The following is a 17,991-nucleotide window of genomic DNA, read 5'->3' on the forward strand; positions in this document are numbered from 1 at the left end:
CATACTGTACTGTGTTTTCAGTGTTGAGTATTCAAACAGCCAGTGAAGCACAGCTCGAACCCTGTCGTGCAAGAGCGTGATTTATTAATTTGTGCAGTCAGTTCACGAATAAAAGCATATCAGGAGGAAAGCAAAGGTCACACAGACTTTATTACTCATCCACCCTGTGATATATCAGAATCAGAAATATTTTATTGATCCTCTGGGGTAATTGCTTTTGTTACAGCTACTCAAACCAAGAACAGGAAATGACAGATTCACAGCCTCTACTAAGATACTATGAACAAAGAAATACTATATTAAAAGAATAAAAATGTATAATACATAGTAGTCAAGAACGTACCTTTTTTGTATCCTGCGTGGCTGTGACACAATCGATCACCTTTATAAAACATGATGACATGTAACCTTCAATCTTGCCTTGCAGCGAGAAGACCCGGGTTCGAGCCCCGGTTGGAACAAGGGCCTTTCTGCATGGAGTTTGCATGTTCTCCCTGTGTGTGCGTGGGTTTCCTCCTCCCACAGTCCAAAAACATGCAATGTGGGGATTAGGTAAATTGGACCCCCTAAATTGACCCTAGGTGTGAGTTTGAGAGTGAATGGTTGTCTGTCTCTATCTGTGTGTGTGGCCCTGAGATGGCGATGGACTGGCGAACTGTCCAGGGTGTACCCCGCCTATCGCCCGATGTAGCCAAGATTGGCACAGCACCCCCCGCGACCCTCTGGTGGAGGATAAAGCGGTAGATGATGGATGGATGGATGTTTAGTTTTACTTGTGTAAGAACAAACTGCGAGGGAACGAGTTTCCATGGAATTATCTAGTGAAGTCAGCTTATTTGGGTGGAGCAGAGCAGGAGTCCAGTGTGAGTTTTTTGTCACCTGTTAAAGATCTTTTTAAATGGACATTTTCCACGTCAGTATTGAACATTGAGTACAATTAACATTTCATTTAAAAAGTCATTAAAGTTAACATAAGAATCTGTTTCCCCGAATGTCTTTGGCAAAGTTATATCATGTTCCACTCATTTATATTGCATGCTGATGACTGATGTGTTTAAAGTTGTAAACCAAAGTCTATTTGGATACAGTCAAGGGACTTATTTTTTGAATGTTATCAATAATTCCATCATCGTTAGTCATCAATACATAAATTAGCTTCATTGACCAACGCACTGAAGGGGACACAGATCCTTAAATTTCAGATTTTTAGGAACCGAATCGGCTCTGTTTGTCTTGTTTCAGGCTTCTGTTGATCACTGCCTTTTCCTCCAGTGCCAACATTTGGGGCCAGATTCATTTCATTACTCTTCATTAACGTCCTGTCAGCATGCAGGTCATTTTCAGCTGTCAATCATATCATTACTATGGCAACAAGTAACCAGCGTGTAAAATGTAGAGCGTTGTATTTGCAGAAATTGAATGTACTGCCCCTAAGTATGTTTGTACACGTGTATATTTACTTTAAAATAAGAATGTTTTATGTACTTAATACAGAGGACTTCCTTTACCTTTAGCATGTTTCCACAGCAGCCCAACGAATGAGTGAGAGCATGTTCACATTTTGAAGTACTCAAAGGAAGAGGAAATGTCTCTTGCCCCCAAACTCTATTAAAAGGCTTCTGTGCATATGTTGTTACACCTCTGTTGTCCTAACTGCACATGTATGTACAGTGTGAGGCTTTAACAAGTGGTTTCATTTGTCAAACCTGGAGAAAGAAAATAATACACTGGTCAGAGTAAAGAGGATGAGTGCATTGTTTTTGTTTTGAGCCAAATGTCTAATTATGAATGAAGCCAGCGGATAAAAGAGAATCATTTGTGTAAAGCCCTTTAATTAGAGGGGCCTCATTAGAGAGGTGCATCAGGGAGAAAAGGCCGCAATATGGAAGCATAGACAGTGCTGTTGTTGCTGTACACAACAAAAGCTCTAATTCAGTCAGGAGAGCAGTTCACATGCCACTGGGGTAGGACACTGGTTTTCCTGTTTGGCATGATGCCCTGTGATCCTGGTGACAGGACTGGCCAGCCAATAATGTGCTCAGGAGTTAGTTACATTTCTTTTTTACTCCACAGCCTGAAAGAGTCATCATGTATCACAAAGTAAACCTGTGAAACCTTGTATTGTCAGTAAGATGCTATTGTGTGTTTCATGTAACAAAAAAGGCACCAGGAGTAGAGCTAGTAGAGGAGAGGAGTATTACTGGTAGGACGTTCTATCATGCGCACATATGTGTTAATCATTCATGTTTACAACTGTGTGACGGTAATCACTGGGAGGAAACACAAGCCAAAGGTTGGATCCTGACATCAGTGGAAGGAAAGCTTCTCTGTGGATTTGTCTGGTAAGTCTGTTGTGTTTTCAAAGAGACATTTTGCATTTCAAGTGTCAGTATTTTGTGACTTGGGAACGATCATGTGTTAAGGTTGACAAACAAACGTAAAATAGTAATGTCATTATACTGAATTTTTTTACATTCACACAGGTAACTGGTTTTATTGATGTGAGTGTCATGAATCTCTTTGTGTCCGTCTGTGTAGAATCTCATTCGTCCGGGTCGTAGTTTTCCACAGTTATCTTTGTGACTCGTGTGGCAAAACGGCAAAAATGTCCTGATCTTTTACTTTTAGTTATTTATTACATTTTTTGAACACTAATACCATCTTAACTCACTGGCTGCCAGCCATTTTCAGAGCAGTGGTTGAATTGATGTCTATAGCAGTCAATGGCAGCCAATGAGTTTGATAGTAACCATCTTGGTATTAACAAGAAAAAGTGTGAATGAATTTATAATATAGTGATTAAAACTCATTCTGATTGCTAAACATTCAAACATGTGCATCGATGTAATATTACTTCTGTTACCACGCTATTATTACTCTTATTATCAAGTCGGGAATTGCATTAAAAATAAATGTTATTATCATAAATTTACCGCCATATTTAAAAAGAAAAAAAAATACAATACTATTACCATGCTGGTGCTGTACTGTAATGATAACTAAAAATTATATTTAAATAGGTATTAAATGAACCTCTGTTGAAGCTGACACTGCTTTCCCTTTCTTGAAAAGGAAACTTTTATCCGTGTTGTCCACTTAGTGACGGAGCATCCTGATCCTAGCAGGCATTTTTACAACCTGCTCTGATGCTGCTAATCTGGATCTGTTAAATTTCAACCCAAAACAAATTTTAAAAAAAAGGAGGTGTGTGATTTACGGATCATTGTTACTGTTTAGCGATGAAAAAGCAAGTTAGATCTTAAAATGGTTTTGATGATATTGGTGTGTTTCGTTTTTTGTTTGTTTGAATAATAATAATAATAATAATAATAATAATAACAATAATAAATCAACATACAATGAAATAAATATCAACCAAACAGCCGCATCATCATCACTGTGTTCCCCTGTACAAAACCCACTGTGTCAACTTTCTTGATTTCTTTATGTTCACAGACATGGGGGCCATCACAGGAAGTATTCTACTCCTGTGTCTCATCATCATAACCCCTGGTGACTATTTATTTATTTTTTATATTTTTATATATGTCTTAAATACACTATTTAATACTCAAATACTGTTTCTCCAGCAAATACTGTTCCAGTGATCAGCCAAGACACTTATGAAGTCTGTGGAGACACCCCCCGAGGTAAAAAAAAAAAAAAAGAGCTGTTTTTTTTGTTTTGTTTATTATTATAAAACTACTTTTATACTAATATGTCTCCAAAATGTTGCACGCGGTTGTATTACACGTTCCACCAATGTTGTTTTCACAGGTGCCTATGCATTTACTGTACAAGCATCAAGCACAGAGGGTAAACCACTGACTTATACCTTCGGTGCGTCCGATTACTTGAAAGGTGACAGTCGCACTGGGGTTGTGACAACCAAGCTGGAAATATATCTTGCGGTATGGTCACAGTGAAGCAAAAACCTTACACTTTTTAACATCAACAAACAAACAGGTTTTATCAGTTTGTTTATTTTCTTTCTTAAATACAGGGTACTACAATTTTGTTTCCTGTTACTGTTTCTGATGGTTCTGATGAAGTAAGTGACATCTAATTTGATGTTTATCATCTATTTTATATCAGTTTGGTTCATTGTAAAATGAATGCAATGTCTTTCAGAAATCTAAGACATTAAGAGTTTTAGTAAGACGGGCCAACAACTACAAACCCATATTCCAGGGCTCATATGATGTTGAGATTGCAGAGGTAGGTCAAATATGAGTTAATATTTAACAGTTTTATACCACAGCAAGTTGTGTGCAGTTCACTGTTATGATGAGGCTTCTGTTATATATCTTACACACTGGTCAGTGCTCAGAGACATTTCTTTTTGTTCCCATTTCATTCACCAGAATACAACTGTAGGTACAACTCTGTTTAAGGTGTCGGCTGTAGATGAAGACAGTGGTATTCCTGGTGTTATTCGCTACAACATTGATGAAGTAAGTTTTCTAAATATGAGTATATTATCACTATTATATTCTGATGTTCTAGTGACATTACTAAAGCCACTGCTCTGTTTTGTAGGTGATTCCAAATGATGGATTCGGTCTGTTCACTATTGCAGACATAACCGGTGTAGTCACATTAGCAGGAAATCTGAGTTTCACGTCGCTGAGCACTTTCTATCGACTTAAGATTAACGCTACTGTAAGTACCATGCAAGTGGTGTTTTTTGTTTCATTAATAAAAACGTAAAGTTTAAATATGCAAACGCTCTGTACCTCCATGTAACTTCACATTTCCTTCACTCTTCAAAGCAACAATTTCATTGTACACATCAATCATGGAAAGCACCGTGCACCATTTACAGCTTGAGTTTGGTACACGCATAATTCAGTGTCGTTATTGCCACACAGTAAATGAACCCATTTCACATATAGTACACATTTACCTTTAATTTGAAAGGCTCTTTAAATTCAAATGAATTCTTTTAAGACATGTGTGTGATTTACTTTTACCATTTTGCAATTAATACGTTTTTTCTGTATGTAAATATAATTTTTCATATTTATTTGATTCTTTCGTGCACCCATTTTATGAATTACATATTAAATTTAAATAAGAATTTGAATGAAATGCTATTACTAATAACTTGATGAATAGATTTCAATTTCAACAACTTTAAATGATTTCAGGATGGTGGAGGCCAGTGTCATTTTAATTATACAAACTACAACTCAAATGTGGTTTATTCCTTCGTTTCGGTGGGGGACGTCCCAGACATCGACCCACAGTTCATCGGTCTTCCCTACATAGGGAGTGTTATGGAAAATACTCTAGTGGTGAGTGCTTTTTTCAGTGTTGTTACCATTTGTGCTCTTGCCATTACATGTCACTAATTGTTATTTACTGGCTCTTTAATGAGGTGAATTGAGAAAATATGTTTTCATTTCATCAAAATCTCACACAAACTGACTAACCAATTTTTCCAAATAGCAGAAAATATAATTGTTTTTATATTTGACAGGACTCGACTGTGTTTAAAGTGAAAGCCATAGACCCAGACATAGGAATCAGTGATGTTATCCACTATAGCATTGAAGGTCAGACTCGACAACTTGTAGATAATTTATGGTTTGAGCTGATGAAATAAAAAACAAAAAAAAAATCACCACTTTGTTTCACAGATTCAACAGTAGAGGGTCTGTTCAAAATCTCAAGAACTGATGGCGTCATATCTGTGATGTCAGCAATTGACAGAGAAGTTGTTGGTGATACCATTAGCCTGACTGTAAAGGTACAGTTGTTTTTCTCCCTTCTGTTGTTACTGTTGTAGTAATAGTTTTACAGTGAGTAATGTAATGTAATTTTGTTTTAATATATCATTTCTTTGATAAAACTATTTCATTGGTAAAATAAAAAAATGATTCAGCTCTGATCTTGTTTTAGGCCACAGAGTCTAAACTAAACATCCATGGGTTACATGGCAGCACCACAGCAAATGTATCGATCAACATCCTCGACGTCAATGACAACAAGCCGGAGTTTTACAAGTGTGGAGGCTCAGGAGACGAGCGCTCCTGTGAGAAGGCGACTTCCTTCACAGGAGAGGTCATCGAGCACTGGCTGGGCTCTATTTCCATCAACATGACAGTCAAAGATCCAGACAGGGTAAGAAAATATGATAATAAAGTTTTCCCCTAATGTGTGTGTGTGATTGTGGATCAAGCATGAATCTCCTCTATTACAGTTTTCCCGCACTAATCTAAAACTGGAGGGAACTGACAAAGACGTTTTTACTGTGGCGCCTGATCACATCACATCAGAGAGCATTGTTCAGCTTCTGGTCAAGCAGCCCCAATTACTGGACTTTGAAGTGACACAGCAAATGGTTGTACAGGTAAGAAGTAAAGATAAAAATAGGCTGTGAGTCTGTTGAAGTAATAAAGGATTGAGCCGATTCCGTTCCGATTTGTATCGTTCCAAAACTGGTCAAAATCACTGGATGGTAGATTAAAAAAGAATAAGAGGAAGTCCCCAATATCATCCTAAACATCTTATGTATCTTAGAAAGGCTTCAGGTTGAGTCGGTTTTTGTGTGCTTTTTCAAGTAATTTTAAAAATGTGTAATCTTACTTTTACTAAAAGGGGACATATTATGCAAAATCAACTTTTTAACCATTTCAATACCTATGTTTTTTTGGAAGTACTGTACTTCACATCCACAGCAGAGTAAAAAAATGTAATGAAATAATAAAATAAATATAACCACGCACTGGAAACTTTGGCAGTGAACGATGAGGACATGTGAACAATGGGGACAGGTGAACGACGAGGACAGGAGAATGACAAGGACAGGTGAATGACGAGGACAGGTGAATGACGAGGACAGGAGAATGACGAGGACAGGTGAATGACGAGGACAGGAGAATGACGAGGACAGGTGAATGACAAGGACAGATGAACGATGAGGACAGGTCAACAATGAGCACATGTGAATGATGAGGACAGGTGAATGATGAGGACAGGTGAATGATGAGGACAGGTGAATGACGAGGACAGGTGAATGACGAGGACAGGTGAATGATGAGGAAAGGTGAACGATGAGGACAGGTCAACAATGAGGACAGGTGAATGACGAGGACAGGTGAAAGATGAGGACAGGTGAATGACGAGGACAGGTGAATAACGAGTGAGTGCGAAAGTTAAATCATTTGTGACCTTTGACCCATTTTGACTGATACATTGTGTTTACATATTTTATTTTGTCAGGCCTTTAATTTGTAAAGGTTTTATTTTAAACAAGCTACTTTTTTACTTTAACTTGAGTACATTTTTTTATCAAAATAGTGGTACTTTTACTTGAGTAGAATGTTTCAGTACTCTTTCCACCTCTGTATATATACACATTTTGGATAAAACTGTATTGGACCAGTGTCGGAAGATACTCAGGCTGTGACCCCTAGTAATAATACTAAGTAATATATCTTTTCTCACTAGTTTGTCATATTAGTGATATTTCTAACCAGTCACAACAAGTCTTTTGCTTGTGTCACATGCAGGTGGTCGCCACAGATGAAGATCAATCCAGTTTCCACTCCACTGCGACAGTCACGATCACCATCAAGGACAGTAATGACAACAGCCCCAAGTTCCCAGAAGACACATACAGGCTGACTGTTCCTGAACACTCTGCTGTTGGGACCCTAGTGAAAACCATCACTGTATGCAGTTAATTATTATTCATGTTCACACAGTTTGAAATGATATGCAACAAAAAAAAAAATGTATTGGTGCGCCTCCAGACAAACATTAATATTGTTTTTGTTTCTTAGGCTGAGGATCCTGACACAATGGATAAAGACAAGCTCACTTACAGACTTCTTCCAGAGAGCATGTTCGTTTACACTCAAACAAAGCCTCAGTTATTTCCTTGTTGTTTGAACATGTGCCTCTTCTCCACACACACTGAGACAACACCGCTGTGTATTGCTCTTTTCCAGACTACAGTATTTCTATGTGGACCGACTCACAGGCTCAATTTATGTGCAGAACGCAACTCTGTTGGATCGTGAGGTCCGATCTCTGTATTCAGCGACTCTACAGGCCATGGACACAGATGGGAAAACTGGCACCACACAGCTGGAGATTACTGTGACGGACATCAACGACAATCGCCCAGTCTTCAACAGAGACTCTTACATGGTGTTTGTGAAAGAGGGAGAACCGATGGAGGTTAAGATAGAGGTAACGTGATAGAATAAGACAACACATCACATATCACATGCTCATGCAACATTTCCTCAGAGTTCTGGACATAATGTGCGCAGCTAGTGAGAATTCTATAAGGTGAGCCCTTTGTTAAATGTCCATGTCCCAGGCTGGTTCTTGGTGATGGTGATGCGATTGATGAAGTCAGTGCTAATTATGTGTCAGTTCCCCACTTCCAAAACCCAAACTATCCTTTTAACACCTGTAGTTATGGAAGTTAATGTTTAAATACATACAAGGTTAGTCTTTGTCCGCGTGAAAGGTGAGTGTATATATAAGAAATATAATGTTGCCTTCTAATCATGCTCTGATATATGCAGGCTACTGATGCAGATGACCCCGATACAATGAACAGCCAAATCGTGTATGGAATTGAGCCCAGCACGTACAGTGATAACTTTACCATCAACCCAAACACTGGTGTGCTGAAAAGCAGTGTTCCGCTGGATCTTGAGGCCCTGAACCCAGACCTGAAAGGAAGAATTGAACTCAACGTAACTGCGACGGACAAGGGAAGTCCCCCACTGTCCGCAGTTGTCGCAGTTATTGTTAATGTAGAGGTAAGATCTGAGCAATAGATGTTGAGCCACTGCTGCTGTGTCGCTACAGATTGCTGCCACACTTAGTGTCTTCTTCTGATGCAGGATATCAATGACAACTCACCACAATTCGAGCCCCCCGCTTACAATTTCTCTGTTAAGGAAGGAGGTCTGTATTTAATTTAACTCACAAATGGCTTTTCTGTGTACAGTATTGTGTGGTCAGATTTTAATTAAATTTTTTTTTTTTATATCAAAATCAGATGCATTTGTAGGTTTTGTTTACGCTGAGGATTTGGACCAAACAGCAGAGTTTAACCGCATCTCCTTCAGCATCATGAGCGGGAGCTTTGGCACCTTCATTATCCGCACCGATGCACAGGAGCGGGGCTACAGGGGAACCATCCGTGTGGACCCAGACGTTGAACTGGACTATGAGAACACCCACAAGCAATTCCTGCTGAAGATAGAGGCAACAGATCTGGAGCAGAAGACAGCGGTGGCGATGGTGGAGGTGAACGTATTGGATGTAAACGATGAGAGGCCCGAGTTCAAACCGATGGCGCCTGTGCAAGTAAAGGAGAACACAACCATCAGTGGGGCTGTTGGGAAGTTCACGGGGCACGACAAAGATGGAAATCACTCGCTGGTGTACAAGTTGGAATCCATCAAATGCAGATGCAAAAGCAACAGCTCTCAGGAATGTAGCAACTGGTTTATCCTCGATCCGACAGGGGAAGTCAGACTCAACCCGGACTTCACAGTGGACTATGAAGAATGTGACCAGGTGGAGGTGGAGGCTCGGGTATTGGACGAGTACACAGAGAAGGGGGACAACCACAGTCTTACCACAGGTCAGAACTGGGTGGTTTAGATATAACAAGAATAAAAAAAGTCACGTTGTAAAAGCATAAAGCCATCAAACCGGTTTCTTCACTGTGTTTCCATCTCTTTCAGGAAAAATGGTGATCCACATTGAAGACATCAACGATAATTCCCCGCAGTTCATTCCCTCGGATTCTGTATTTTGTCAGTGCATGTCTGAGCATTTTTCCACCCTGTGTGTCTCGTTGAACTGAAACACTGAAACTCTGACGTCTCTCTGCTTCTCTACTTTAGTTGTGGTGTCAGAAACTGCAAGTAAAGGGACTTCGGTTGCAGGAGTCACCGTGAGTATGAAAGAACACAAATAATTCCACAAATAAGTGACGAATGGTGTCCAGATAATCCTGCACGTATCTCCTGCTGCTCTCAGGCGACAGATCGCGACACGGCGGAAAAAAACAGGCAGATTGACTTTAAAGTAACGTCAGTCAAATTTAAAGACAACAATCACACAAGTGACACAAGGATGCTGTTTGAGGCCATCACCACACAACAGAAAGATGTTTATGTCGGGATAATTCAGTGAGTAAAAACTCATTCATTCTGCTCTTAATGTAACTTTTCTGTGTATTTGTTACCAATGTAGTTACTTTTTCTCAAGGATTTGAATTACGGTTAAATTAGGGTTTGGCATTAACTGGTTATGGTTAAGGTTTGGGATAAAGTTTGAATGGATGCAGTGTCCTTCAAGTAAAACAAAAACAACGAGAGACACAGAGGAGAAGTACAATTATTCAGCTGAAAAAGATAAATTGACCCCACAGACAGAGACTGGGCTTGTATCTCTGTGTCCATAACTGCTCTCATAGTTTCTTTTACTTCCCACAGAACCACAGAAGGTCTCGATATGTCACTGAAAGGCAAATATTTGGTAACAGTAACTGCAACTGATGGTGGCGGCCTGTTCAGCAGCACAGTACTGGAGGTGAGTGCTTAGAATGTAGAAGAAGATATCACCTAGATCGTCTGTCTCTGTAAAACCCCAGTGTTCTGTGTTTATACCTCTGTTCTTGACATCATGCAGATATTCACAGTTGATAAAACATATCAAGTGAAACTTGGGTTTACACGAAGCATGGAGGAGGTTGAACAAAATCGCAACAGCATCGTCAGGTAAATATTTACAGCTTGAATGTGTTGAAAGAGAGGCGACATGTTTTTGTGTTTTTCTTTTCACTGACGTAACACTCAGGACTTCCTGATCTTCCTGTATTTGCAGTGCACTGATTGCCGCCACCAAGGCTACTGTGGAAGTGGTTGCAATCCAGCCTGACACTCCTGAAGAATCCAGGCATGTTGGTTCCTACATCGACTCTAACATCGAATCATATTATCGATATTTTCTGTGTACATAGGCCCTAAATCATTGTTGGACAACAACTGTTTTTGTCCACTAGGTGGTGCAAGTGCACACTGCTGAGGTTATTTTAGATTTTGAGATTAAAAAAGCCAAAAATGCTCTTGTTAGTTTACAAAGTAGATGAGAGTATTCATTTTTCTTTTCTTTCTTCACTCAGGTCTTCCATCAGCACTATCATGGTGGCATATTTTGTCTACTCCAACGGGACAGCTCTCACCTCTAATGAAGTGGAAAAGATGCTCTCTAGTCCTGACCACTATCCTGTACTGGCCGGCCTTGGCCTCATATACATTGTAAGTATACTTTTAAATTCAGGATTTCATTTAATCCTGAAATTTGACCAGTGAAGCCTGTCACTGCACAGAGATGCAGCCATGACACAGTCACAGAAGAGAGAGAGTTTAGTATATTATTCCACTCCTTTGGGGGATTTGAAATAATGATCACCTATAAATTGATATTACACGATTCTTCCAGCCTGAGCAACACATAAGTAGTTGTTATTACTTATTTGATGGATCTTATAAAATATTTTCAAAATAATTGAGTCCATTGCATTAACTGGTATATGTTATTTCTCTCTGTGGATGTTTGATGTATAAGTATGCAGATCCCTGGTTATCTAAACATATATGTATATATATATATATATATATATATATATACATATTACAAATTATTATTGCAGACACAAGATGTCAGCTAATTTTAGTTTTTATATGAAATAAATTGTTCATTTTTTTTTTTTTTTTTTTACTTTTTTTTACATTGTAGGGAAATACTATAATCAGAGCATAACGTGTAAATTAAATGTTATTGATCATTAGAAAACAACAAAAATAAAGACAGATTTCTTCTTTGTGTTTCAGGGAAAGGCAACCGTGGTTGGACCAGAAACTGAACCTGTAAAGTACATCCTGCTGGGAATAGTGGGCGGCTTCATCATTTTACTGGTTGTCCTCATCACCTCTCTGCTGTGTACTCGCAGAAAGTAAGAACGCTGATATGGAATAAAGTTTAGGGACAGGACTAAAATACAGAATGCATCCAAAAACACGGTGATACTACTGACCTGAAACCATCAGTGAGCGTTTCTGTGTCTGTGTCTGTGCAACAGCTACCAGAGGAAGCTAAAAGCTGCTAAAGCAATGAACTCTGCATCCATGGTGACGTCCAACAACCAGAAAAGTGGTCCCGTGGTACCTGGAACCAACAAGTACACCATGGAGGGGTGAGGAGACAACAGCACCTGCATTAATAAAGGAATATGAGTTCATGTATGAAAATATGTTTTGCCATTATTCTGTGACAGGGCCAATCCTGTTCTCAACCTCAACATTGACACAAACCTGGTCCTGGACATGGATGAGGGGAGCTCAGATGTGGACAAAGTCAGGTACTGACCACCTTATTTCTGCCATCTGCTGATTGTTCCCTCACCACTGTTGGATGAGTAAGTGGCTCACAGTCACATGCGACATCTCTCTCCTCACTATGGCAGCGCTGGTTAATAAACTGGGATGGTTTCCAGGTGAACAGTTTGTCACAGTCTGCTCACTGCAGCATGTTGTGACAGAGAGGTGGCGTTCAGCTTCCATCAGTGCTGCGCGACCTGTGAAATGAAAAACCACAAACACTGATTGGAGTGGAAAACATCGTCTTTGGCAGGTGACTGTAAGAATTAGGATTATTTGTGACGGTTCATTTTTCTTTCTCAATAAAGCCTCAACTCCCTCGACTACAATGACGACATGACGATTATTGGAAGGGACACAAAGCAAAACATAGTGAGTTTACAATTTTAAAATCTATACACGTATTAGAGTATTGTCAAATCATTTCACCTGCCTGTTTCTCCTTTGCAGATGTTCCAGGAGGAGGAGGAGAAGGAGGAGAAGGAGGAGGAGTACAACGGTTCCCCAGAGTACATTGAGCCTCTGGGTGAAGCACTGGCCCAAAGGACACCGAAGAAAGACAAACCATATTTGGGTTTTAATAACCCGGGTTTCAGCAATACTACAGACCTGTAAAGGAAATGCTGAAGAAAGAGGCGCCAATCGTAATCGTAAGGTGGAGATATGTTGCTTCTCTTTAACCAGATTTAACCAAATAACAAATCAAACAGTATATTACAGAGCCAGCTCTCTCACTCCTACCCCGCACTGATGAAATGTTAATGCACTATTGTGTTCTTATTTAGTTTTTGAATGGCTAAAAATACATAAAACATGTTGTATATTTTATATATAAAAAAAGATTTTTAAATGTTGAATCGCTCTTTCCCACTGTTTTCTGTGTTAGAGAGACGAGACGACTGTGACGTTGAGAGCATATTTTCCAAAACTGTCGTTGCATAAACACGTAGACCCTGGGTGTGGACCGTCCGGCCTCCGCACTGAACATAGCAATATGAGACAATAAGAGACAGTTTGGCCAAAGAACTGAGGTAGTTAATAAAAAAAAGAAGCAAGATGAGGAAATAAAGGAACACTTGGAGTGATTACACTTTCTAAATAACTTGGAATGGTCAGTTAAGGATGTTTTAAAGCTTTAAGGGACGAACATGCAAAAACAATCAAAACAAATGTTCGTTTCACATATAAATAACTTTATTTTGTTCACATAATAAGCAATGGTTTTAAAAAAAAGTCAGTAAACGCAGTTATGCCAACAACACACGGTGCTTATAATTATTACAGCAGATGTTTCTGGAAAGAATTAAGGAAAACAGAAGCTATTGCATTCGGTATGAAAGTAAAAAGGTTTAACCTTTAATGATTAACATTGCTTGGGGTGTGCGATACTTGCTGAAATAAAACATGCAGTGTGACGTCACGCGAGCAGCTGAATGACAAGATTATTTCACTGTTAACTGACATCTAAATGAATGTATCACAAGTGCAATCTATGAATAAAAGCATTTTTCTTCTTCAAATGTGGATTTTAGCCCACTCATGAAGTTAAAGCGTGGTCACCATCATCACCGACACTTTCTAAATCGAAACACATAAAGAGTAAAAGTTTCATCACGTATTTACAATGGCATTAATTCAAATACCGTAAGTAAGAGTCATTGCTTTTCTAAAATGCTCCTGATTGTGCTCGTCGTCAGTACATTTTTTATACTTTTCACAACACACACACACACAAGTCATTGTCCCAAATCTGAAAGCAGAATATAAGACAAAAAATGATTTGTTATTTAATTCATATTTTCATACAAATGAAATATATCAAAAACATCACCCCTAGGTTGTAATAGAATCAGAATCCAAAACTGTCTCCCTACTATCCTTTCTTTCAGCTGAAGCTGTGCGGGTTGTTAGCGACCAGGAGAGGAATAGATGGTTGCCATGGCTTCATATTATCTTAGGTGCATAAAAGGGGAGAAAGCATCAACAGCGAAAATGACTCAGTACGCAATGAAAGGGTGAAAAACATTCAAAGATAAGAGTGAACAATGGCACTGCACTGATATGACCCTCATTTTTCCAAACATCATTAATCTGTCACTGTGCACATCAAAGAGTCAAAAGAAAAATCTATGAAAATGCAAAATCCAAAAAAGAAGAAGAAGAGAGAAATAAAAACAAAAAATCTATGAAATGCTTTTGTGCTTTTCTTGTCTGGAGTGAGAAGGTGCTTTGCTTCTCACTCTTCCCAAGACAATGTCATATCAGTAAATCATTGCACATCATTTCTTTCTTTCAGTCACGTGATTTCCCAGCACAGTTCTCCAGCCAGTTGTTGTTATTCCACTCGTGTGTCACTCGGTGGTGTGAGCTTTGGAGCAGCAGTGTGGCTGCTGCACGTTCTCCATCAGCAGACGGAAGGGGTTTCTCCTGCGTCTGCTCACCTTCCCGTCCCGTTCACTTCTCTTCCCGGCCCGGCCTTTACCCGACCCCGAACACCCCTGGGTGACCTCGGAGGTGAGAGGCGTGGCCAAGGGGTTGAGAGGAGGAGGGGGTGGCAGTGAGGGCTGGATCTTCTGCTTCTTCACCTGTTTCTCCAGGTGTTTCTGGATGGCTGTTCCCAGCACAGATACCTCCACCACCGCCCCGTACACCTCCCAGGTCATCCCTTTGTCGTCCCAGCTCACCTCCTGCACTGGCTCCTCACCTTTCTCCTCACCTTTCTCCTTACAGTTTATTGTTTCTATTTTGTTCTCTTTGGATGCTTCGCCTTTTTTCTTCTTCTCCTCTTCAACTACGTCTTCTTTGTGTTTCTTACCCTGCTCGGTTTCAGACTTTTCCTCCACTATCTTCTCCTCTATGCTAGCCTCCTTCCTAATCTCAGGAAAGGTTGTGGTGATGGGCGTTCTTGGGGTCATGGGCGCTGTAGCGACAGAACGAAACTCCACCTGTTGACCCACCTGCAGCTCAGCATCTTTAGTTTGTGCTCCCACAGCATCACATTTCCCAAAGGAACTTGGGAAGTAGAAGGCATGGTCTCCCTCAGGTGGAGTCATGGGGCTGGTAGCTGCAGACTGACACTGCACCACCTCCAGGCTCACCTGTGTGCGCATGTTGTGGCAGCCGAAGGGAGCTGGAGATTCAGGGACAGAGTGTTTTGTTATGGATATATTATTTGACTCTTCAGAGACAAGTCTGTTTTCTCTGCCTTTTGAATTGTCAGATTGTATTTTGGTGATTGGTCGTCCGCTGGCAGGAACTGACGATTCTGCAGTTTCTTTTTGGAGAGGATTTGTATCCTGTGCCTGATCGAGATGGACTGTTTCCGTGGATATCTTTGTCTTTCCATCCCATCTCATCTCATCAGTCTTATTTTCACTGGGTTCTTCATATTCATCGATCTTGACCATCTCTGGCTCGATGGAATAAAGAGACAGCTCTGACTTCTCTTCACCGCCTTCATCATTGTTATCATAATGGGTCACCAGGATTGTAATGTCCTGATCCATACTTCCCATCCTCCGCTGCTGACCCTCCCGAGTTACTTGCGACTCTGTTAACCCAGCAGCTGTGCCGCTCACTTGAGCTGCACTTGAGCTGGAGCCTTCAGTGAGCTCCTTTGATGTGGTACATTTCATGTCTCCAGTTTTCTCTGACTCAGCTTCTGTCTGACGTCTTGTTTCTTGTAGGCCACTCTCCCTCCGCTCCTCACACCCTTTCACTTGTCCCTGTCTCTGTAACATATCCCTACCAACCAGCACTGGGAAAGCAGTGGTCGATGGTGTCTTTGGAGTCATCGGGGAGGTGGCAACCGAACAGAACTCCACCTGCTGTCCCACCTGTAGCTCGGCATCTTTAGATGATCCAGATCCCCCAAAAGAGCTTGGAAAGAAGAAGGAGTGGCCGCCCTCAGGAGGAGTCATAGGGCTGGTGGCTGCAGAGCGACACTGAACCACCTCCAGGCTCACCTGTGTGCGCATGTGGTGCTGCCCAAAAGGAGCAGGTGAACGGGGGTCAGGAGAAAGGGGGTTGGAAGGGTCTGCAGTTGTTGACACAGGCACCAAGACGCTCTCCATTTCCTTCTCTTTTTCTTTGTCCTGAATTTCAGCACATCCAGCACCATTATTCAAGAACTTAGTACTGATTGCCATGTTGTTATGTGTAGCTTCAGGCTGTTGTGTCGCAGTCTGTGTTAAGTCTTTAACTTGGATAGAATCTGAGTTGTCACTTGCCTCGCCTGGTAGCACTTGATCTTTGGATGTTGGGCTCTTCCCTCCCTCTTCAGTGTGGCTGGCATTCATTTGCAGTTTTGGTTGATGGTCGTCTTGAGTTGTTGACTCTTGACATGTGTTTGTCTGAGGTCCCTCAGGCACGGCGCTGTCGTTTGAGCCCCCTGGATGTTCTCCATCTTCGGACTTTGTCTGCTGGTCCTCTCTGAGACCGCTCATCTCATTCTTTAGACTTCCCATTCTGTCTCTGCTTTCAAGTGGCACAAGTACCTGCAGGGTGTAACACAGCGACGTTTGTGCACTTTGGCAATACGTTACTATAACAACAAGCCCCAGAATGAGTGGAGTAAAAAAAAAAAATCAAAACAAAACAAAACTGTCTGCAACACTGATGTCAAATCCTGACATGCAACACAAGCTACGTCACTGCTACTACTCAATGTAAATTATTCATGTTTGTTTCAGTATCCCACTGTAATCTGAGACATGCCAACTACATTTTTCTAATCTTATTTTATAGAATACTTTAATGTTGAATCACCCAGATCATGCATAGCTCACATTAGATTAGATTTGTCTATTTGAGGTGATAATCATGTGAACACAAAAGCATGCACAGGAATGCTACGTAGTTGCTATTTTTGGAGGAAACACGATAAATCAAATGGAAGGAAAACACGAGTCAGAGACGTACCTCAGCAGTCCAAGTCAAACCGTAGTCTCCCCATAACTCAGCCTCAGATTTGGGTCAAACAGAGAAAATCTCAGCCCTGACTGAGACCCACGTATGTCCGTACATTTCCCCTGTTGATTTGAAATGATTGCAGTGGCTACAGGTTTGTCTCTAGAAGAATCTATCTTAGGCAATCCCCACTCTTTAAGCCGTGGCTGTGTCTGTTGAAAAGCTTCACATTTCCAGTTTCCCTGGAAACCACGTTCGAGTTCTGGCAGTGAGTGGTATTGTAATGACAAAATCTCTGTTCAGCTCCATAATCATCAGTAAATCATAGTAATTATGTCCAGGTTCTCATAGCAACACAAATGCAACTGTGTGCAGAGAAAAAGACGTATGAATTGCAGATTTTTATTGAATTTTTTTTTAAAGAGGCATAAATGAGGGATAAAGGCTTTAATGTCACTACAATTGGACTGTGTGAGGACGTCTGAAGGAGTCAAAGTGTGCAAAAGGGGGATTTGTCTTTTATTATGGTTTTACATAAGACAGTGTTGTGTATGTGCCAAGGCTACATTTGAATGGACCACTTAGTGGTCAATAGAAGACAGAAAAAAAAGACACTCAAGAATGAAAGAGGTGCTTCCTCTGAGCTCGAATTTTATTT

General features: G+C 40.5%; 2 protein-coding genes across 2 annotated transcripts; one reads left to right on the forward strand and one right to left on the reverse strand.

Annotated features, from left to right (window-relative positions):
* The first annotated feature begins 2,254 nt into the window (after positions 1–2,254).
* cdhr2 (cadherin related family member 2) lies at positions 2,255–14,190 on the forward strand. Its single transcript, XM_058650206.1, has 31 exons — positions 2,255–2,342; positions 3,457–3,513; positions 3,591–3,650; positions 3,778–3,911; positions 4,004–4,051; positions 4,132–4,218; positions 4,365–4,454; positions 4,540–4,662; positions 5,151–5,297; positions 5,483–5,558; positions 5,643–5,752; positions 5,905–6,126; positions 6,206–6,355; positions 7,518–7,679; positions 7,791–7,852; positions 7,959–8,202; positions 8,547–8,786; positions 8,871–8,934; positions 9,029–9,619; positions 9,723–9,794; positions 9,885–9,934; positions 10,021–10,172; positions 10,479–10,575; positions 10,675–10,763; positions 10,870–10,941; positions 11,168–11,303; positions 11,880–12,001; positions 12,128–12,241; positions 12,323–12,406; positions 12,734–12,797; positions 12,876–14,190. Exons 2-31 carry the CDS (start codon positions 3,459–3,461, stop codon positions 13,038–13,040), a joined length of 3,882 nt encoding a protein of 1,293 aa, XP_058506189.1. The 5' UTR covers positions 2,255–2,342; positions 3,457–3,458; the 3' UTR covers positions 13,041–14,190.
* Positions 14,191–14,771: 581 nt separating this feature from the next.
* On the reverse strand, positions 14,772–17,576 carry LOC131472763 (G protein-regulated inducer of neurite outgrowth 1). The gene is made up of 2 exons (XM_058650207.1): positions 17,346–17,576; positions 14,772–16,921 (listed from the first exon to the last, which is right to left on the reverse strand). Exon 2 carries the CDS (start codon positions 16,889–16,891, stop codon positions 14,777–14,779), a length of 2,115 nt encoding a protein of 704 aa, XP_058506190.1. The 5' UTR covers positions 16,892–16,921; positions 17,346–17,576; the 3' UTR covers positions 14,772–14,776.
* Positions 17,577–17,991: the final 415 nt, after the last annotated feature.

This window comes from Solea solea, chromosome 14, assembly GCF_958295425.1.
Source record: "Solea solea chromosome 14, fSolSol10.1, whole genome shotgun sequence".
In the NCBI taxonomy this organism is placed as follows: domain Eukaryota; kingdom Metazoa; phylum Chordata; class Actinopteri; order Pleuronectiformes; family Soleidae; genus Solea; species Solea solea.

Coding starts and splice junctions, on each gene's coding strand:
- cdhr2 (XM_058650206.1), top strand. CDS start 3,459: ATGGGGGCCATCACAGGAAGTATTCTACTCCTGTGTCTCATCATCATA. Junction 11,304..11,879: donor GCCTTGGCCTCATATACATT/GTAAGTATACTT, acceptor TTTGTGTTTCAG/GGAAAGGCAACCGTGGTTGG. Junction 12,407..12,733: donor TCAGATGTGGACAAAGTCAG/GTACTGACCACC, acceptor TTCTCAATAAAG/CCTCAACTCCCTCGACTACA.
- LOC131472763 (XM_058650207.1), bottom strand. CDS start 16,891: ATGGGAAGTCTAAAGAATGAGATGAGCGGTCTCAGAGAGGACCAGCAG.